The following is a 24215-nucleotide window of genomic DNA, read 5'->3' on the forward strand; positions in this document are numbered from 1 at the left end:
CCATGATGCATTGATGATATTAAAATAACAGTGTGACGTTTTCGTGGCACATATGATAAAAGAGTCATATCTTTAGTAAATCTATATGGACTTATTTGGTAAAAAGTCTGGAGGAATTTCTTTTTTATTTTTTCTCAATGTACCCAAATAAGTGAGTCCACGTTGCTTTAATTGCTGTACTAATTGTATGGAAGAAAACCAATTGTCAGCGGTAACGTTGCGGTTATTTCCTTCAATTTGCTTATATAATCTTAATACAGCTTGAGTTGGTACTGCAAGTTTTTGTTCTTCTCTACTAAGACTAATTCCATCAGAATTTTTTCCATGATAAATATAAGCATTGGCTAAATAATTGGTACGAGCATCGGTTAAAGCCATAATTTTTATGCCGTATTTTGCCGGTTTTTGCGGCATATAAACTTTAAACTTGCATCTTCCACGAAATGGCACTATCATTTCGTCAACACAAGCATGAGTCCCCATGGAATAACTATTTTTACAGTTTTCTATTATTTTATTGAATATTTCTGAAATAGCAGCTAGTGGATCATTTGGTAATTTTTGTTTTCGATTAGAAAAATCATCAAAACGCAAACATGAAAGTATGGTCACAAATCTATTTTTCGACATGACAGCTCTAAAAATTTCTCAACCCGTTCCGTCTGCTGCAAAGATGAGGTCTATTGATTCTCTGTTAGACTTAAAAATTGAAGAGTAAATTAATAAGCTTCTATACTTTTTGTTGAGTTAAATTTAATTTGAAGTTTTCTATTCGTATATTCTATAATTAAATCTTCTATAGTATCATGAAATATTTTTGCCCAATATTGATAAAACGCATTTTGTGGTTCATCCGGATTATTTGCTAAGCCCACTGAAGTTGGTAGTCTAACAATATTATGTACAGGAGTTCTGCTACACCGGGTTGGTTCTTGCACAGCCCATTCGAAACGGTTTTTTCGTATTAATAAGAAGGTGCGGAAGTATTCATTTGCATTTCTTCTTCGTTTACTTCGTCATTTAAAGCGGTTGTATATGTATTTCTTCGACAGTTTCTTCATCACTTTCCACTTCGCTTATTTCTGAATTGACGTCGCTAAGAGTTTCTGGACAAAAGTTTGGATCGATAATGTCATCATCTACTTCACTTACATCATCTTCGTCGTCATAATTTTCATCGTCCTCCAAAATTCTTTCTATTTCTGAATTGTCCGTACTATGCTGTATTCTAAAAAATTGTTTGGTAATATTATAACAATCGAAATTTTTAGCGCCTTATACATATATGGTAACTTAAATATAGACGTGGTGTAAAAATTTTTCTATTGAAAATTAACGATAATGTAGAGGTGTAGTATTTTTTTTTCATGAAGTAGTTACCTTAACTTACCCAGCATTTACACGTACAAGTTACTTGCAAGAAAGTTGCAATACATACAAAAATTTTACTAACACATTGAAATATTTCTACTTGCTTGTTTACTTGCAGTTCAACTTGCAAGAAAATTTTGTTGCCAGTAATTTGAGCAAGTAATTTGACATATTGAGAAATTCACAAAAAAAAATTTGTTGTTTTGATTTTTTTTTTTTAATTTAAAATTTTTGAATTTTGTTTTGAAAAAATTAAACTTAGCAAACTTATGGTTTCTAAAATTTATAAACAATTATATATATTGCTAGTTGTTTTCTTCTCAAAGACATTTTCAAAAATTAACTTGCTAAACGCCTACGTCATAATAGCAAGTAATTTGACATTTGGAAAAACTAATTGACAATTAATATTATACAAACTTGCTTGCAAGCAACTTGTATGTGTAAATGCTGGGTTAGATGTGGTAGTAAAATATTTTCTTTGAAAAAATCCCACAAACGCCGACCTGGTAGAAAATTTTACACCTCTCTCCTAATTTTGCCGTATGAGTTTTACACACGATAACAAAATGAACACTGAGTAAGAGAGCATGCAACAGAATGAAGGTATAGAGAATATTAAAGTGTGAGAGAGCAATATAAGGGAGTAACTACAAAATCAAAAGCGATGGTGTAAAATTTACTACCACCTCGTCGGATAAAGGTTAAGTAAAAAGAACTTATATACTTTGAATCCAATTTTCTATAACATGTAAATGGAAGGACGAAGAGCATGTTATTTTTCTGTAGTTTGATTAAAGTATAGAATTGTGAAATAAGGTTGATAATATTCGAAATTCTTTAACAAAAATTTCATTTTCAGTATTTTAATATCAAAATACATACATGTATTTAATTTCAATTTATAAAATAAGTTTATTCAAAAAGATAAAAATAGTGTGTTTTGTTTAAATTTAATATTTTTTACAGATATTTCAAATCTTCAATCTTAAAACATTATTAATTTTTACTTTAAAACGTTTTAACCTATCTTTCTTACACATATTTTAAATGAAGGCCAGATAAGTTTGACAACGCTTGGAACAAAGACAAAGTCACCTAGAAAGAATTTTGCTTTATTGTTATTTTAACATATACCTTCCTTTGGTATTTCTAATTCGTTAATTGTAATAAATTAATAGGATATCTAAAAAATTTATCGATGCGCTTATAAAATGAACGGCAATTATCGAGTTCTTTCGATATTTCCGTATTATCGTTCCTGATGTTATTTTGAATTGGTTAGATCGGTTGTCGACATCAGATATCTATCACATCAAGTGTTGCCACTTTATCCCAAACGTTGCCCATTTTTCTTATCTAAAATAATGTTAGCCTCATGGTTAATTTTTTTGAAACTTGTCGTATTTGGCCTATTTTCTAAAACTTTAAGAAAACTTTATTTTATTTTCCAAAAGTTTTTTATTTAAAATTTGATTATAAAAATGTAGTAATATGTTAAAATTGTGTTATAGCCCGTGTAGTGGCCATTTGACACGACCTTTCTCTTATCAGATTGTGTTTTTAGTTGTAAGTTACTGAAATAATTGCAAACATTTTTATATGAACCTTATTTTGTCATTTTTCATGCTTGTTAAAATGAAGATTTCACTTTTAATTTGATACACCTCCAAAATTTTTCAAACTTCATACAATACACCAACGACAAATTTCCAAGAAAAGGTTGATATTTGTATTTAATTTCAAATCAGACCACAAATAAGTCTGTGATTTCTAAAATTAAAAATATTATCTTATTTGGCTCTTTTTGCTTGAATGTGGTTTTTTTCGAAAATTTGACCTATTAATTTTTTCATGAGTGGCAACCGTAATAATATGTATGAATGTACATATGTATTTGCTTTAAAACTATATGTATTGTTAAAATAAATCTATGATATTATTGTTGAATAATGTGCAGCATACAAATGGGATGGAAGACCACAAAATCACATTTGAAAACAAAATTATTCTTGCACCAATGGTTAGGGTTGGGACTTTGCCAATGCGGTTATTAGCCTTGGAATACGGCGCTGATTTGGTATATTCAGAAGAGCTTGTAGATCTAAAATTAATTAAATGTTTTAGAACAGTAAACAGTTGTAAAAGCAATGACTTTTAATTTGCAGAGTAATTAAGATTCTTTTTGTAGGAGTCCTTCAAACTGTCGATTTTATAGATCCGTCGGATGGGTCTGTTATATTTAGAACATGCGATCGTGAGAAAAACAAGGTAATTTTGCAATTAGGAACCTCATGTGAAAAAAGAGCTGTTTTAGTTGGGAAACTAGTTCAGAACGATGTGGCTGCTTTAGACATAAATATGGGCTGTCCGAAAGAATTTTCTGTGAAAGGTGGCATGGGGGTTGCCCTATTAAGTCAACAAGAAAAAGCGATGGCAATTTTAAAGAGTTTAGTAGAACATTTGAAGATTCCCATTACTTGTAAAATACGGTACAAACTAATCAGTACTTTTAATTAATTTATTATACCTACCTTCGTTTTAATTTCAGCATTTTACCTACCATAGAAGAAACTATAGAAATTGTGAAAAAATTCGCTTCAGCAGGGGTAGCGGCGGTTGCAATTCACGCAAGAATGAAAGATGAAAGGCCGCAACATGATCCACATCCGGGTAAAATATATGTATTGATACCTACCTGTTGTAATTTTTTTTTAAATTCCAATCCTAGATTTCATTAAGGCGGTTGTAAAGGCTGTTAGAATTCCAATAATAGCGAATGGAGGGTCAAAAGAAATCGAAAAGCATTCAGATATAATTAAATTTCGCAATAAGTGTGCTGCAAATAGTGTTATGATAGCCCGAGCAGCCCAAAATAATGTTTCCATTTTTAAGCCAGATGGTAAAGATGCACGACATTATAGCATCTATTATTTTGTTTTTGAGTTTTTAAACCATTTTAGGAGTTTTATTGCCAGTAGATGACGTAATAATTCGTTACCTTAGGATTTGTGTTGATTTTGATAACACAGCTTCGAATACGAAATATTGTGTACAAAGTATGATTAAAGACCAGCAAGAAACGGCTCGAGGGAGACTGTTTTTGAATTGTCAAACTTTACATCAGATATGGTACAAAAATATACAAATGCAAAATCGTGTATTAGTAGGTCAATAATGTTACTAATTTAATTTTAGTTCAATTTGGAATCTTGGTGATTACTGTTATGAAAAACAGTTGGAATTTCAGAAAAAAGGGAATTTTGGAAGGCGTGATGTAACTCCAGGATTCATCCCAAATGATGTGATTAAAGAACCAGAAACTAAAAAATCTAAAGTTATTGACATCTGCGATGAAGATATTTTCGAAAGAAACGTAGCCTTTTATAGATCAAACTATATTAAAGGTTAGTATTCTGTAATACAAACAAAATAATATTTTCGCCTAACAATTTTAAAACTCTTCTGATTTCTCACAATATAGCTTGCTTTTCAGTATAAGTGCGTTTATTTCTTTTAAGAAGATAAATGAATTAAGCTTTTAATATTTGCAATTTTTTTTCGTTTAAATATAAGGGTTTTTGTCCTAATATTTCACAGGTATGAATAATTGCATGCAGGAATACACATTCAAAATTGGCAGTAAAGCCTTGTATAAAATTTTTGCAATCAATAAATTTTAATAGTTATCCTGTCTGGTATAAGAAAGCCACAAATATGAGGGAAAATGACTTGACATTACAAATAATTAAGGCCTGGACCCTGCTGTTTTGACATTATTGAATAACATTTCTGAAGAATCATTGTTTTTTGTTATTTGTTTGGAAAAATTTACCTATATTCTTTTTGAGCGTTTTATACGAAAACTTAATTAAAACCTAAAAATTTTTATACTAAAATGAAATTTGGAGTTTTCCGAACAACATCAAGAATTCAAATTTCAACCCAAATTTTTTTGTACCTCTATGTCAGACAACATATCTGAGAGAATTGAATAAAATATGATAATACAGCTGTCTTTACATCTAACAAGTCCCAATACCATGGTATAAAGAAATAAGGTAGGATACTTGAAGCTCTTAAAATCTCTAAACAAATTATGATGTCATCGCGTGCAATTTCATGAAAACAATTTAAAATTTTATATGGTAGATTTCAAAACATCTGTACTTTTTGACACAATTATATTAATTTTGGCATCTGAATGTGTTTGAAATGAATATAAATTAATATGGAAAGAAAAATGGAGCACGTATCTGTATATTTTAGTAACAGATGTATATAATTTTGTTCAAAAAGAAAAGAAAACCTAATTTTTATTCAATAATTTTTTTTAATTTTCGTTTTGTCTTTATTTTTGTATTTTTATAATTTTTGTCTATGCGACTTAAATATCTTATCTTAAAGTGTATTCTACTTTTAAAATATTTTTTTTTTTTACATTCTTTTTTTTTTTATTATTTATTTAGCCTATTAGAATACAAAATTCAATTATTAATTTTATAACAAGAGTTCAACCAAAAGATCTTATGAACTATAAAATTAGCAACTATTTAACAAACTTACTTATAATTACATTTATTACTTTTCATTTATTACATTTCAAATTACATTATTTTATTTCATGTACAAATATTATTTACATTGAAGAAATAAATTCAAATCATATTTAATTACTAATTATTATTAATTATTGGAGAATGGATAATAGTATATTTCTGTTTAATAAGTATTCTTTTAATCTTCTTTTAAAAAGTAATATATTATTTATGTCCTTTATAGATCTATTAAGTTCATTATATCAAATTACCCCATTGTGGGAGATATTCTGTGACGAGACAATGTTTATTGAACGTGAAGCAACAAGGTTATCTCTGTTCCTTGTATTATATGAATGTTGGAAACTCAGTATTTGAAGAGTGTTTGGAATTAAGCTTTTAGTTATTTTATAAACGTGGCACAATAATTGAAACCTATAAATACACTTTACTGGCAATATACTAAAGTTCGAATATAAATCAACCGTGTGATAACGATAGTGGAGATTGAAAACATTTTTGAGAAGTCGATTTTGCATCACTTGAATTCTATTCACGTTAGAAAACGAAGCCCAAGAATCAGCTGCATAAATTAAGTGGCAGTGTGCAAGTCCAAAATAAATTAATTTCTTTGTTTTTGTTGAAAGTTTATACCTGACCCTATAAAGTAAACCATTGACCATAGCCCACTTATTTTCAACTAAGTTGATATGGTCCTGCCAACTCAGAAGACAGTCTGTTCCTACACCAAGAAATTTAACGCAATTGACTTCACTTAATAGAACGCCATTGTGAATTAAATCAAGTTTATCAACAAGTTTTCGCTTGCTTCGAAAACAAATGAGATTAGTTTTATTTACATTTAATAACAATTTGTTAAGTCTAAAATACTCATCAAGTCCTCCATCATATTAAGTCTGATTTCATCAATGCTATCGAACAATGCCCGGATAAAATATCGAACAGTCGTCCGCAAATAGAAATATTTTACCCCTTAGGGGCAATCTTGCGATGTCATTGATAAAAATAAGGAACAATAAAGGTCCCAAGACCGACCCTTGTGGCACACCAACACCAATGCATCTCGATGCGCCCATGGTACCATTAATACAAACAAATTGTTTACGATTATTAAGATAATTGTTAATTATATTGATAGCACCCAAAGAAAAACCATATAATCCCAACTTTTCAAGTAAAATTCTATGATCAATAGAGTCGAAAGCTTTACTAAGATCTAAAAACATCCCGCCCAACAACTTGTTTTGTGCTATGTTTTTACATAATACGTCAACCAGTTCAATAAGAGCAGTTTGGGTGCCCAAACCACGACGAAATCCATATTGATGTTCATAAAGTAAATTATTATCTGTTATGTATGAATACATTTGATTATACAGAAGCCTTTCAAATATTTTACTAAGAGTAGGAGGAACTGAAATAGGCCGGTAATTTCCAAGGCAACTTTCATCTCCGGTTTTGAAAATTGGCGTTACGGTTTGGATTTTAAGGCAGTCTGGGTATATACTAGTCTCTATTATTGAATTAAAAATGTTGCAGACTAATGGAGAAAGCTCCCCATGTGATGCCTTCAGAATCACGCTCGAGACACCATCCCAACCAAACGACGCCTTAATGCTTAAATTTGCCATAACCCTCTCCACCTCTGAAACCGTAGTCCTACGAAAATCAAAGGGTTGGTTATGTGTCAGTAAACCAAGAGACCGAAAGAAATTTATATCATCCCAGGGAAAACAAACAAAAGAATGGGCTAACGATTGGCCCATGGAACTAAAATCATCTAGACCCATGGAACATTCATATCTAGGGAAATGTCTTTTGATTTTTGTATTAAAGTTTTTAAAATTCCCTGATTTAAACATACATACATACATATGTGGTTACCATTTAACTTTATAAAAATATTTTCAAGATTTTTTATCTTTTGAACAAAATCAGTTCTAGGTTTTACTAAACCGCCTTCTGAAACTTCATCTACCCAAGTAAAGCCAGTTGAATTACTTTCTGATTCTTAAACTAAATGAAGTTTTTTATTTAAATAACCAGACAAAAACTCTACTGCATCCTCTTCAATTTCATTTAATAAAGGAAATTCTTCAGAAACGATTTCTTCATGAATTACATCAGATTTCTCAGAAAGGTGCTCTAACAAGCTTTGAGAAAACTGTTGGTCTTCGGAAATATTATCTTCGGTTTCTTCCGCATTTCCATGTGGAACAACTCTTTGTAAATTATCCCTTCTCCCTAGATAAAATTAACAAAATGAAAATTATGAAATTGATTTGAATTTTTATTTTCTTTTGTACAATTTTTTTAAAACATTTTACCTTTGAAAATAATTTTATAAAAATTAAAATTAGTTTTAAAAATTAATATAAAATTAGTAGTATTGTATTTTTTTTCAGTGAGTAGTTATTTTATGAATAATATGCATTAATATTTTTAAAGCGACTGGCCTAACAAACATTTACGTAATAGATATTGGAATTTTATGGGAGTTGGATGATCATGAAGACCACCTTTGCTACGAATTATACCAAAAAACTGTTCTAGTGCATCTTGATTTAACTTACGAGTATTTGTTAATATGTACTTCATATCATATTTATTTTTTAGATATTCATGCAACAGCAATTTATGATTTGAAATTTTTATTGTTTTCATTGTTTTGGTCATTTCACATAACATTATATTTTGTTCAGTTTGTGCCAAACCAAAAGCATTTTTCCGATTCATGAAATTCAAGACCGGAACTTTGGAGTTGAAAACATCAAACCAATCATTAATTTAATTTAATAAATTTACTTGTTTCAAGGCTATTTTCTGGAGAAGCTTTTGTTATTAATCCTAATGATATACATCTTATGGCAGAAGATACTGAATTTGAAAACAGTTGAGTTGCCAATTTAACTTTTTGTCGTAAAGCTCCTTTGCATTCGATGTGAAGATCTGTCAGCTTATGTGCAAGTTTTGATTCAGTATTTTGTAGTAACAAAATTTCTTTGATAGGTTGACAGTTTATTTCAGCGTTGTCTAACACAAATCCTGTATCCAAGAAATGATTGCGCACAAGCTTGATGAGATGGGGTACGTCAGCAAAAACAAATGTTGGCTCTTGGTTGACTGTGAAAAATGGTTGTGCTTCATTTATCTCCAGTTCTTTTAGCAAACGATAGTTTGTTGAACCCATATCGCAAACTGTAGCAACAACTTTAAAATTTATATCATATAATCGTTCAATGATATTTTTTAAAATTGTTTTCGTCATTGGAGTATCAAAGTTGTAAAAAATAATTTATTTCAAATTTTTTAATTAATCCTTTGATCATAACAATTTGTGCATATCTACTCGGTTTCAACACTTTGTCGTTAGTGCTATCATACTCAAAGTAAGATTTTATACAAATTTCATCAAACATTAAAATGCACAAACGTTTGAGTTCATTATACGTCGCATTTTGCAACAATTTGAAAACAGGACTCAATATACCTGGACTTAATTTAAGTTTTTGAGCCCACTTTTTTAAAGTTGCTACAGAAGGTAGTGGGTGACTGTTGCAATAAAATTCGGTAAGCTCTACGTCCTGCCGCATATAAAGATATAGCAGATGATATATCTTCCACCGACCAGGTTACTCTGCCAAAACTTTCAATTTTTTTTACCTGCCCTGGAGTAAATATCACTTTTATTTTATCATAATTATGTTGTAGTGAATTTACTTTATTTAAGGCATCAGACTTTTCTTTTTCTAAATTCTGTATTTTTTTCCTCAAATCAAAATTTTGTTTTTGTAAATAGTTTTCCAAATTTATTCTAAAACATAAGAAAACAGCTTATGAATATTTTACCAACTTGAACTACTTATTAACTTACTCGGTTTGAACTCCATTTCCTCTGTTCTTAAAACAACTGAATCATCGTTTTCTTTGGGAATTTGCCTGCAATAAATTATACATAAAATTGTTCGAATTAGTATATGTACCTAGTAAGATAAATTTTTTCTTTTTTTTACTAATGCTAGAGACTAAATAGGGTGGTTTAGTGTACCTAACACAGTTCTTTTTTTTAAATAAAAACAATATTTATAGCACTTACTGAATATTGTCAATTGAATCAGAGGTAAATTCTGCTATAGCTTCCTGCTCGAGTTTCTCGCGATCTCTTTTGTCTTTTCTTTTCTCTCTTTCGCCTTTTTCTAGTACGTCCGGAAGACATAAAGTTGTTCAGCAGATTCCTTTAAAAGTCTTTTCCTTTCTGGGACATTTTGTAAGATATCCTGAACAAATTCCGGCAGTTCCTACACTAAATTTGGTTTTTCTCCCGCAAGCTCTTACCCATTTAGATCGAAGGACAGGATCTTTAAGGAAAGTGAAAAACCGAATCGATTGTTTTTTCCTATGATAACTTGTACAGCCACCAACTATACACTTCACCATAATTTTTTTTTACTTTTATTAACAAACGACAATAAAAGTTTTTTTTTTATTTAAAAAATAAAATCAACAAAAGATTATGCACATATGAATATCACTAAGTTTTTAATAATTAATTTTTTATCCAGTTATTTTTAAATATTTTGAAGAACGTCACACAAAAATTTATTTTCCACTCTCGTAAAATTGTACGTTAAAATAATATGTCAAACAGTTCAAATAGTAAATGCACTGAGTGACGTTTTCCTTTCTTTAAGCTTTCTAAAATCAGCTTAAATATGCTTTCAGCAGGGAATATCTTGCCTTATTATTTCTTTATACCATGCCCAATACTCAATTTTTTTTACGAAATATTACGAATTTTTGGCTTCGTTCCTGTTTTTTTCATTAAATGCCAATGATCATGTCATATTTCTTATAATTTTTTTCTTTTTTTTTACGTAAAAAAGAGTTTAATATTTTAAAAAATTTCAGGTTATTATACACATTTTTTAAAAAGCTTCCCATTTAAATACTATTGCACGAAAAAGAAAGAAAGGTAGGAGGAAAGAAAAAATGATAAAAAATTTCAAATTCATATTTCATTATGGTTTCAAATGTTAATGAGGAACTAGGCACATAATATGTACATATGTGCCTAATATTTTATAAGATAAAACTTAAAATAAAAAAAGCTCTTAAAACTAATTACGAAAAAATACAAAATTAAGCAAATAATTAGTTCCTTTGAGATCTAATACCTTTTTAGTAATTTATTTTAGAACCTCGCTTTTAGTTATGTTGCATAAAATCGTAAAATACCTTTGACAATAAGCACTTTAAGCGATAAATTACTGTATACGCATGAAATAATTCGCTACTAAAATGCTTGCACGTATGTATTTGTAGTTTATAATACATACGAATAAAATGCGTGACTATGTAGAATGAGTTAACACTAATATTAACGTATATAGGGTAATGCGTATGGCATATGATTTCTATGCAAAAAGTCCCAGGTTTGAACCATGAAAAATTCGATATGCCAGATGAACTTTTTTTAGTGATAATTTAATTTTTAATAAAAATAATAAATCCTATTTGTAAAAATATATTTATTTCCAAAATATCGTATTTGTAAAAAGTTTAATGCGATAAAATAACATTTTCTTATAAAAGTTTATTCTAAAAATATATTGTCAAGAAGTTTAATGTACCCTTATGTTTTGCTTACTGATACATTTTGCAGCAGATCGCGAAAAGAATACATAACTTAACTCGTACCTACATACCTATTATAAAAAATGTAGATTGTATTAACTTTAACAATTTTCTTGAGGAAGTGTTCACTTCTTGTTATAACTCACACTTCCAAAACACAATTTATATGGAATACTTATATTACCAAAAGAGAAAAAAAAATTCTGTAGGGGTATGCAGTACCATTCTGTAAAAAAGTGGTCGCATAGCATCTTGGGAGGAGATGAAGGGAGACGGTGAGGAATTACTGCTTTTTCTGGGACCCTAAAGCCAAACCCTATCTAATGCCTTTTGTCCCATGTTTCTAGCCCTTCTAGAAGTATCCGTACTTTTTGACACTTATATATATAGTGTAAAATAGGATGGTTTTTGAAGAGTTATACGAAATATGAATAAAATATAGAATTATAAAGGGAAATTCAAGGTACTGCGTAGCCTACTGGGTAAGGTGGTAGTCTCATAACCAGAAGCTTATTGGATCGATGCTTGCCTGGATGTTGTCGTATTTTTCTTTTTTTGGATTATTTTAAAAAAAATTTTTTTTATTTGTTTAAATTTTTTGTTTTATTTTATTTTAATATATAACAGATAAATGTTATTATAAAAGTTTAAAGAAAAAAATATTGTTCGTCCGTCCGTCCGTCCGTCCGAACGATAACTCAAAAACTAATTGAGCTAAGTTCACCAAATTTTCACAAATGATTTATTGTAGTAAGTGCCAGAACCCTATTTAAATTGGACATGATCGGGGTAGCGGTTCGGGTAGCTGCCATACAACTTCAAAATTTATTTGGCTATATCTCAGAAACTATAAAAGTTGTGGTATTGAAATTTCACACAAACGAATATATTAGTAGGGCCAATGTGTCTCATAAAAGTCGTTGAAATTACTTGGCTCCTTCTGGTACCTGCCATACAACTTCAAAAGTTATTTGACTATATTTCGGAAACTATTAAAGCTATGGTATTGCAATTTCACACAAACGAATATATTAGTAGGGCCAATGTGTCTCGTAAAAGTCGTTGAAATTACTTGGCTCCTTCTGGTACCTGCCATACAACTTCAAAAGTTATTTGGCTATATCTCAGAAACTATAAAATCTGTGATAATGAGATTTCACACAAGTGAATATATTAGTAGGGCCGATGTGCTTGATAAAATTCGCTAAAATTTCTTGGCTCTTTCTGGTAGCTGCCATACAACTTCAATAGTAGTTTGGCACAACCAGTATTTTGAAAAACACAGTACTGAAATTTTACATAAGTTAATATGGTAATACGGCAACTTAAAGTCATAGTCTGCCCCATAGTTAGTTATGGCACATTAGTTATTCGCACATAGGATAACAAATTCGTACGGGTATCACAGAGTTGACAAGGTCAACTCTATTTTTTTTCTCGTTTTTTTTTAACTTTCTATATGAATTGAATAATTTTCAAAATTGTGGTTTGGCATATAAAAACACATAATTATTAAATCATACGGGTAAAATACAGAAATAAATTTTTCAAATAAAGAAAAGGTTTAGGCATAAATAAAATAATATTTTTATTTAAATATATGTATGTATTGAATATATTAGAATTGAACATTTTAAAATTTTTCGTTCAAAAAATTAGAAATAAAATTTTAAGCACAAATCTACGTAATTATGAATGTATACCTATTTTTTTTAAACTGCGGGTGAAAATATAGAATTAAATTTTTCAAATAAAGAAAAGGTTTAGGCAAAAACAAAATAATTGTATTCAAATATATTTAGTACATATGAATGTAATTTTTCAAATAAAGAAAAGGTTTAGGCAAAAACAAAATAATAATTGTATTCAAATATATGTATGCACATATGAATCTATTAAAATTTAGCATTTTACAGTTCTTCGCTTCAAACAATAAAAATAAAATTTTAGGTACATACGTACATAAATTCTGCATGTATATTTTTTTAAAGCTTGCTGACGAAACTGGCCCTTGCTTTATTGCTCGTGCCACCGTCATCAGTTTTCGTTTGGAGAACGTCCTTGTATGTTACATCTTTTGAGACTATTCTCCAGGTGAATTGCTTCACTTGCTGGTCAGAATTCTTCTTCAAGTTGTTATTGCTGTTCTTTTTTCTACGTTTTTACAGTCCCTTAGCTATAAGGCATCCCTTATAGTTTGCTGGGTGGACCTCCAAGCAATTGGAACACTTTGCTGCAGTACTCTTTGGCTTGCTACAATCTGATGTTAAGTGCCTGCCTGCACATTTTACACAATTCGGTTCTCTCTGGCAAAATTTTTGTGTGTGACCATACCTTTGACACCTTTTACACTGCGGAATTGTCCTATCCTTTCTCTATCCTAACTTTCATCTTGTTTATGTGATCGATTTCATAAATTTTTTTCATCTCCTCGTAATTTGAGAACGTTAACATAAACAGCGGTAGAGGCACCATAATGTTCTTGCCGTTTTCTTTTATTTTTTTAATTTCTAAGATCTCATCTAAGATCTTGTAACCCCTAGAGCTTAAGTCTTCTTTTATATCGTCCGGTTTATAACTGGGGTGAAGATTTCTTACCATGACTTTTATTGGTCTGGCCTGTTTGTTTTCATAAGTATGCCATTCTAGTCCAGATCCATTCATGGCTCTGATAAGATTCCTGTAATCCATTTTGGAACTTACAAAAAGCTTAAATTGATTGTTATTCATCATTTTAACCTTATAATTGATGTCCTTATTTTTTAATGTTGACTCTATTTAATTGTAGTCAACCACATTACTTTTGACTACTGGAGGCGGCCTAGAGTTTTTCGTGACATCGCCACGACTTTTAGAATCAGGAACATCCGCTTTCTCAGCGTTGATCGTCACTCGGACCACTTCCGGAGATGATTCCGCTTTTTTTTTTTGCTGGACCTCTTTTGCTTTAGGATCCAATCTGTTTCTCTGGCGAGTTCTTCCTCATCTGTTGAGTAGGCGTCTAAGATTGACCTCACCTTCTTTGCTTGTGGTGCAGCGTCTTTTTCTTTATGACTACTATCATTAGACTTATTGTTTGTAATTTGTACATGTTTCTCTTTCTCAGCCCTCAGTTGAAGAACATCGTTTTTCAAAGCTACACAGAGCTGTTCTAGTTGGCTGATTCTTTTATGTATGTCAGCATTCTAATCATCACTTTTTTTGGCTTGAGCTTTACTCATGTTTATATCCTTATTGGTCTGTGGAGCTTGAGTGTTTGGTAGCCCACCTTCTATATTTTTATTCTTTTCTAAATAGCGCACATCACATGTAGGTGGTGAACGCCGGGTTTTTGCGTTCCTCCTAAATGTATCAATCAAACGCAATAAATGGCTCTCCCCGGAATCCGTAGAGCCAACTTCCGAAGAGCGTGGATTTTCCAACGTAGTTGGATTACCACCTGGGGTACTTAATTCTTTTGTTTTCTCCATTGCGCAAATGATTAAATTTTGCATTTTATACCTACTGCCAGGATTCAAAAACTGCCGTCCCTCAGGGATCAGACACAGACCAGAGAGCCGCCTATTCTAGGTCAGACGCTTCTGGATTTACGGCCCGCGCACTTCCTAACCAGCGAAACCCGGATTAAGCGCAGAGTGTTCGCTTTCAACCGCTCTCGTCAGCCTTACTAAGTAAGTTGCCCAGGAGACACCCGGCAGATAACTATGTTACCTACCTTCTGGGAGATGAGAGTTGGATTTATTGGCAAAGCTGATGTTTTCAGAGGGCATTTCCTAGCATTTTCAGCTTCACATGTTTGGAAAATGTGAAACCGACTAGGACCCATGCCAACCTTTGCCCCCCCGTTCAAAACAATAATAAATGAAGCATTAATATTCAGATGCCACAAAACATCTGATGTCTGAACTAAAAATATGTGAGATCATTAGATTGTCAAATATTATTTATTTCTCGGTTTGTGGTTCTAATAATAACGTAAAACGTATCATTTATTTCTTGGTTTGTGTTTCTAATTATATAAAGTGTAAAAGAAAACCGTGCTGTTATACAAAAATTTTTTCAGAAAATCTTAAAATAGAGCTATTTCGGGGCTAAAAAGTTCTAATGTCAGATTTTTGTGGGACCCTAGAGGCAAAACCTTATCTAATGCCTTTTGTCCCATTTCTCTAGCCCTTTTAGAAATACCCGTACTTTTTGACATCTGAGAAGTAGCTATATATGTATAATATAAAAAGAATCACATATGCAATAATTTTTATGAATTATGAAGCATATAAATTTAATTTATATAGTATACACATAAAAAATATATAGATATATACGTGATTACATCAGAAGTATGCATTTTGGCAGGCATATCATGTAAAACTAAAAAACTCGTTAATATTAAATTTACATTTTAATTTTGAAAAAATACACCAAAATAAACTAAATACTTCGAAAAAAAAAAAAATAGCTTCTAAATCTTTTTACCGACCGTATTGTGTAAACAAAGTAGGGAAGTGTAAATAAACTATTTTTAGCAACCTGTCGGTCTGTCGGTCTGTCGGTCTGTCGGTCTGTCGGTCTGTCCGTCTGTCGGTCTGTGTGTGCACGCGTGTATCTCAAGTTCGGCTGAACCGATTTTGATGAAATTTTATATGTAAGTTTATTTCCACCATGGCACGGATCGATCAACTTTTGGTATATATCAGGCCTCGGGAACTGCACTTTTTAGCGGGCCTGTTTTGCATTTTTGAGCATATTGAAGAACATATTCAACCGATTTATTTGAAATTTCATATATAAGTTTTGCTCTACCGGCGATGAAACCTCCTAACTTTTGGAAGAAATCAGGCGTCAGCAACTGGACGTTTACTACGGGCCAAATATACATTTTTGTGTATATAAAGAGAAATAATCAACCGATTTCATTGAAATTTAATATTTGAGTTCCTCGTATTAAAACAATGAACATGTAAATTTTTTGGAAAGATCAGGCATCGGCAACTAGACGTTTACTACGGGCCAAACATACACTTTTGTGTATATAAAGAGAAATAATCAACCGATTTCATTGAAATTTAATATTTGAATTGCTTGTATTAAAACAATGAACATGTAAATTTTTTGGAAAGATCAGGGCTCGAAAACTGATCTGCGGGCCGATTTTACATTTTTCACCATATCTACGGAGCGAATTGATGGAGTTTCTTGAAATTTGATATTTGAGTTCTGGTTGTTATCGAAACTAGCTGGCGAGCATTTCAGGGAATTCGGGTAGCACAAAGCGAAACTCTACTAAGAGTCAAATTTACATTTTTCTAGGTATGCTAACTATAAGCTTACTAATGTCCTAAAAATTGGAAAGAATATTCTGTAACACTTTCACTTAACTAGACAATACACATTACGGTCGGTTATGCGCTGACCACATCAGATTTTTTTTTCTTGTAGTGTAACATTTATTGAAATCTTAAAAAAATTAAAAAACTTCGAAGTTTTTTTTAAATCAATATTTTAATGTTTTAATAACACAAAATTATAAGAATGTAAGCACTAGGAAAGTAGAAAAAGATTGAATTTTAATTTTTTCTAATTAAAAATTTCAAAAAAGTTGTGGGAGATTTATAATGTTAAAAAGGGTCCTCTATAGATCGCATAAAAATACGTGTAAATTCGTCAGCTGTGAACTGTCTCTCTCTCTCTTAGGGTGCAGGACTATATTTCTATCAGTCGTGGAAAATGATGATGCTGTTATTTTCTCAATGTTTTAAATCTTACAGCTATCGAAACATGTTTTTTTTTGCCTATGTCAAAAGATTTTCTAAAAAATATTTGTTTGCTTGATAAATACTTTGAATGATAAATACGTTTATTAAATATTTAAAAGTTTTTAAAAGGTTTTTCAAATTTTCCGTCTGGCTTATTTTTTTCTTTTAAATGAGAATTTTTTTCCTTTTAAGCTTTATGCCAGATAGGCCTAGTATGAGCTTACCAATGAGTCTTTTTATAATGAATGGCTATCAAATAGAGAGTAGTTTATTTATTGATCTTAATAGTGTAGCTTTTTTGTGAGAGTTTATTCACTCATAATTGTGTGAATAGGCACTCATAACTCCTGGAAAAATTTATTCTAATTTTAATGGAATTTATTGATTCATTTATTGAAATATTGTTAGAATATGTCAATAACGAATCAGTGGAATCTATCTCTCCTTTTTCTGTATTGGGATTTCCGACCTACGTGGGATTATTATTCGATGACCATCTACTTATAACCGAAAGAATTTTTCTAACAATCATCTCGGCTAAATTTTTACTGACCGCATTGTGTATACAATATTTAGGTTATTTGATGGCAACAAATTTTGCATATCGAGTTTTCGGTGGGAATGCACTTCTCCATAGTAGGGAAGTGTAAATAAACTATTTTTAGCAACCTATCGGTCTGTCGGTCTGTGGGTGCACGCGTGTATCCCAAGTTCAGCTGAACCGATTTTGATGAAATTTTATATGTAAGTTTATTTCCATCATGGCACGGATTCATCAATTTTTAGGATATATCAGGCCTCGGGAACTGCACCTTTTTGCGGGCCTGTTTTACATTTTTAAACATTTTGAAGAACATATTCAACCGATTTACTTGAAATTTCATATATAAGCTCAGCTCGACCGTCAGCAACTAGACATTTACTACGGGCCAAATATACATTTTTGTGTATATAAAGAGAAATAATCAACCGATTTCATTGAAATTTAATATTTGAATTCCTCGTATTAAAGCAATGAGCATATAAATTTTTTGGAAAGATCAGGACTTGAAAACTAATTTGCGGGCCAATTCTACATTTTTCACCATATCTACGGAACGAATTTATTGAATTTCTTGAAATTTGATATTTGAGTTCTGGTTGTTACCGAAAATAACTGACGAGAATTTCAGGGAATTCGGGTAGCACAAAGTGAAACTCTACTAAGAGCCAAAGTTACATTTTTCTAGATATGTTAAGTATAAGCATACTAATGCCCTAAAAATTGGAAAGAAGTATTTAACAGACATTTTTGTAATATTCTGTAGAACTTTCACTTAACTAGACAATACACAATGCGGTTGGTTATGTGATCACCCATATTCTGTTTGTCGTGTCAAGTCACCTCAAATATGCCTTTCCTGTAGTCGTGTCTATAGACGCGATAAAGTATTTTAAGGTTGGTAGATTAGCACCTGACATAATGTCACTAAAGAACGTGACATGGTTATTTGCATTTAAACCACGGCTGTAAAAATAATATTAAGTGTATTATAATTTTTTACTTCTAATTTTCTTAGATATGATGCCTGACGAAGCGGTTGAAAACAAATGCGGGAAAATACATATATATAAACAAAATTATAGTTAAAATTTCGATTTGAATTTTGAATTTTTGATATGTTGCTCAGAAAACTACAAATAACATTTTAATATGAAAATTGTTAGGTCTTATTCAATATTGTTCATAGTAAGTTTTAACACAAACGTTCACAAAACAAGAAAAGCTCGTCCAGGCCTTAATATTTTTGCTATGTCAATGTTTGCAATATTAATTTAGGGGCCTTTTTAATTCCTTGCATTGCAACTTTCCACAGCATTTTAAACAAATTTTGTACATCTTATTGCAAATATATTGCATATCAAATTTTAAAATTTTTCAAAAGAAATTTCCTATCTTAAAATTGTATAGATAAAATTATGCTCTTTTTGAAAGCACTGCTTTTCAAAATAAGAACAGCAAATTTTATAATAATTTTTTATTATAAAATTTTATAACATAAATTTTATAATAAAAAATTAATAATTACTAATATTCTGCTGTTTCCACGTTCATATTATAGACTTTTTACCTACATACTTATGTAAAGAAATTTTTTTATAAACTCTATCACCCATATTCTGATAGTGGCATCGCTAGACGCGAAGGGTTGTTATTCAAAAATTTGTAGTTTTGCAGCATAAAATCATTTCCAAAAGTTGAAATATACTGAAAACTAAAATACTTTTCAATAATACCCCATCACCCCAAGTGAATTTTTAATTAAACAAATAATATAAGTGTATATTTTTTAACACAAAACTTAATTCTTTTATGGGAAATTAAATCATTCTCAGCTTTTTTAAAAATTTACTTTTAAATTATTTAAGTTTATTAATTTTAATTATAATTTTTTCTAGTTTCAATTTTTATTTTCACAAAATTCTTTCTTATTATTTTTGTGATAAATAAAGTGTACTCATTACAAAAATAATAATGAGAAAGAATTGTCATCCTAAAAATACTAAATTTTTAGCGTATCATGTACATTCTCTATGGGGACTCAACTGTTTTTCAATTTGGACGAAAATTTTTTTTTGTATTGCTTGTTTGTATTGCTTATTCATTTTCAAATGTGTGAACGATAATTGATGAAAAAGTGAACTATTTGAGAAAAAAATATAGTAAATTAAAGAAAAATTTTTGTGACGTGACTTCATTTTTAACAAAACAAATTTAATAAAAAAAAATTGGATAAAAAATAATATCACAAATTAAAGTTTTTTAAAAAATAAAGCATACCCCAAAATAAGAATTTCTCTTGGAATTTATATATTTATATACATTTTTTTTTTTTTTTTTTTTTCCTTTGTTCACTCCTAGAAGGAGCATAGGGCTAGTGCATGATTTCTCATGCACTAGTTTCATAGCGTCATAGGGTTTAACTAGGTAGGTGACTAGCCTGCCGTAGTTTTTTATTTATATATTAATTATTTGAGGTTATTAATATTTACTATTTATTTTTCTTAGTTTTTTTTTTTTTAATATCGAATATTAGGAATATTTGAAAATTACTTGTATAACATTTTTATTAGTATTGTATATTAAGTTATAATAATATTGAATATAATTTTTATAGTGACCTGACCGGGGTTTGAACCCGAGACCCTTCGGTTAAAGGACCGGTGCCATAACCACTGCACCAATGGTCAGATATATTTATATACATATGTAATTACAATTTTGTAGTTTTATTGCTAAGTAAATTTAAAACAGTGAAAGCAAAATTAAACATTTTGCGAATTTTGTTTAAAATTTTGTTAAAATGTTTTAAATGGAAATAGTACGTACTGAATTTTGTATGTAAATGTACGAACTAATTTTCATACGCGTATTCCAATTTGTTTCGTACTGCAATGCAACATTTCTGTAAATTATGAATTTAGTATTTTCTGTAAATTATATTTTTGTACAAAATTTATTACAAAGTATATTATATTTATATATTCACCTAAATATATTCACCAGGAAAACTCTATAAAATTATGATGTTTATTTCCAGATCCAGATCTACCAAAGAGTATTCTTCATAATTACGCAAAAAAGAATAATATTCCGATGCCTATATATGAAACGTTTCAAAAAGATAAACTATTTCGAACGAAATTGAAATACAATGGGAAAAGGTATGCGAGTACTTTTTGGGAAAAAAACAAAAAATATGCAGAACAAGGAGCTGCTTTAGTTTGCATTTTGTTCATAGGATTAGTAAGCGAAGAATCATTAATAAAAAATGGTAGTATTTTGAAGTAGAAATTATTTGTTTTGATTTCCAATTTTCAAATAAAACGCAAAATAGGAGAAATTTATTATTTTTTTTACGAGCAATAATTACGAAATAAGGAAAGAACTTCTTATTCTTGGCGTAAGAAAAAGGCTTGTTTGGGTAAGAAGCAGTCCTTATTGGAACCTTTCTAAAACATTTGATCTGAATTGTTAATATGCTGAAATTTTGGGTTAAAAGTTAATTGTTCATTATTTATATGTATATTTATCAATTTTATAAAGCTATTTATTTTTCTTTTTTAAAAGGAAACCAAATATGTACGCAAGTCATGTTCTACAGATTTTATGTAAGTTCTACATAATACATTTGTGTGTATCTATGTACGTATGCTACTAAAAATTTTCAAAATTCGTTTGAATTTACGAAATTTTTTGTATTGACTGAAACTTTTTGAACACTTATTTTTTACATAAATCAAATTTATATTTACAATATTCAAAATTTATTTCACTATATCTTAAAAGCTATATGTAAACTTCGATATTGAAATTTGGCGTAAGTGAATATATTAGTAGGGCCGATGTGTTTGATAAAAGTCGTTGATATTTCTTGGCTCCTTCTGGTAGCTGCCATACAACTTGAAAAGTTATTTGGCTATATTTCAGAAATTATAAATTCTGTGATATTGAAATTTCACACAAGTTAATATATAAGTAGGGCTCATGTGTTTGATAACATTCGTTTAAATTGCTTTTCTCTTTCTGGTACCAGAAATACAACTTCCATAGTTGTTCGGCCATATCTTAGAAAATATTGAAAAAACAGCACTAAAATTTTGCACAAAATAATATGGCAGCTAAAAGTCATAGACTCTTCCATAGTCAGCTATAACATATTACATACTTACATAGAATAGTAAATTCATACGGGTTGTCACGGTCAACTCTATTTTTTTTTGTTTTTTTTTTAAATATATGTATTTGTTTTTTCTATATCACAAATAAAATAAAAGAAAATAACTTCATAATACTTCAAAGAATTTTAAAAAGAATTTGTTGGACATATGAGGTGACATTGCTGAATGTAACATTTAACCCTTTCGCGACTCTTAGCACCCATATGTACCAGCAAAATTTAAAAAAGACTAGAAGCCATTAGATATCTGTTTAGCTTTATCAAATATGTACCATATCATTTTTTATAATGTTTTTAAAAAGGGAAAACCCGTTTAGATTAATTTGTTTGACAATGCCGCAAAAATTTTCTCATTTGTATATGTAGTCACAGTAAGACAAGTACGAAATCGAAATTTTTTTATAAAACTGATTAAATAAAGCCTTTTAATATTTATTAGTGGTTTATAATAGTTTACAATAATCTTGTTAGTTAATATTACTGTAAGTATAAAAATTAGTGTATATAAAACTAATTCTATGAGAATTTTGGTAGTGGTACATATACATATATAATCCAAAAGCGTATTTGATTTCTGCCTAAAAAACCGCTTCTCGTATTTGTTCTATGTATGCAAAAATAAACTGAAATTCTTCATTTATGCAAATTTTCAAAAAATTTATGCCTCATTCGCTGTTTGCGCAAATTGCTCATTATACAAATGAACGAATAAACAAATATGGGCATAAGAACCTAAAAGGGCAGAAAAATCAACCAACAAACCAATTACAAATACGGTGTAATGGAAGTAGTTATAGGATGCTCTGCTAAAGTTCCATGGTTTAAGAATTACTGGTCAAATCATCCTTCGCAAAGTAATAAAGCAGTACAAGATACGATAGCTCGCAATCGTTTCAAACTCATAGCATCAAAATTGTACTTTACATCTCCCGAAAAACATGACGAATGCCGTAAAACATATATTGGTGACGTAGTGGTTTGTTTGAAAAAAAATTATGAAGTATTGAAATGATGGTCCCAACCAAAGTATTGATTAATCAATGACCAAATTCAAAAGGTGTTCTAGCTTGATATATATGCTCCGCAAGCCGCTATTATAGAGCTAGATTTTAGCCTATGTTTCGAAAGGTTTTTTAATTCACTGATCTTGTTGTCCAACAAAAAACGTTTACCTAAAATTGAGCCAAAAACTGAAAGGCAGAGAAGCAATTTTTCAAAGCTGAAATGCTGGACATCTATTTGTGAAACAGTAAGATACAAAAGATGTTTTGGTTTCGAGTAATTGCCGCACATCTAAAATGGCCGCTACCAAAACAATGAAAGATGATAAGAAACCAAAAAATTTTTGAAAAAAGTGCTTATTAGTTTCATCCTGTCCGTTCGTTCGTCCGTTCGTTCGTCCGCCCGTCTGTCCATGTGTCTGTTCACAAAACTTCTATACCCTTGAACTTCTACCTTTTACATATGTATGTCCCCCCTCTAAAAGTTATACCCCCGCAAAACCCTAAAAATGTCATTTTCTTCTAGACCCCATGTTGTGGGAGCCTGAAATTTTAATAACTTTTGGGCACTTATAAAATAGTTCATTTCGTTAGAAGAAAATTTTTTTCCATCTCCATCCCCTCTCGAGTTATCGTCTCTTGAAATTTGAAAAATTTTAATTCTTGACGTCTTATATTTCCGAAACCGTAAGCGTTTTCAAATTTACATTTTCTTAACTCACGCAACTAACTCTTAAAATCGAGAATTATGTTAACACTTCTTTAAAGTAATTTTTACTTTATTTCAAAGACTAAATATATGTAATCCTAGAAATACATAGTTTCATATATGAAAGAAAATAATTTTAATTGTGTGGTAGGTATACATAGATTGTTTTTTAAAGCAGTATTTTCACTTGTTGAAGGGAAAAGTGCTACGATACAAACCATTGGTTTGACCCAACTTTATTTTTGAAAAAAAAATAGTACTCGTATCTTAGCAAATAGCTCAAAAATTCCAATTGTAAAATGACAAATAATTATGTAAATTTTTGTTCCCTAAGTAACATTCTTTGCACTTAAATTTAAGATAGGACGTACATGCACGGGCAAGGTCATTTTATAAATAGATAATTCTTATTAATCTGCTTATAAAATTTGAAAAAAGAAACAAATAAATTTTGCAAGCACTAAATA

The 24215-nt window shown here is 30.1% G+C and overlaps 1 protein-coding gene across 1 annotated transcript; it reads left to right on the forward strand.

The window, feature by feature from the left end:
- The first annotated feature begins 2850 nt into the window (after positions 1-2850).
- Positions 2851-21201, forward strand: LOC129606997 (tRNA-dihydrouridine(20) synthase [NAD(P)+]-like). Its single transcript, XM_055517677.1, has 8 exons — positions 2851-2940; positions 3332-3509; positions 3563-3863; positions 3923-4044; positions 4103-4273; positions 4335-4503; positions 4570-4778; positions 20899-21201. The coding sequence occupies exons 1-8, from the start codon at positions 2866-2868 to the stop codon at positions 21147-21149; spliced, it is 1476 nt and encodes a 491-aa protein (XP_055373652.1). The 5' UTR covers positions 2851-2865; the 3' UTR covers positions 21150-21201.
- Positions 21202-24215: the final 3014 nt, after the last annotated feature.

This window comes from Condylostylus longicornis, unplaced genomic scaffold, assembly GCF_029603195.1.
Source record: "Condylostylus longicornis isolate FDR11 unplaced genomic scaffold, ASM2960319v2 ptg000024l, whole genome shotgun sequence".
Classification (NCBI taxonomy): Eukaryota; Metazoa; Arthropoda; class Insecta; order Diptera; family Dolichopodidae; genus Condylostylus; species Condylostylus longicornis.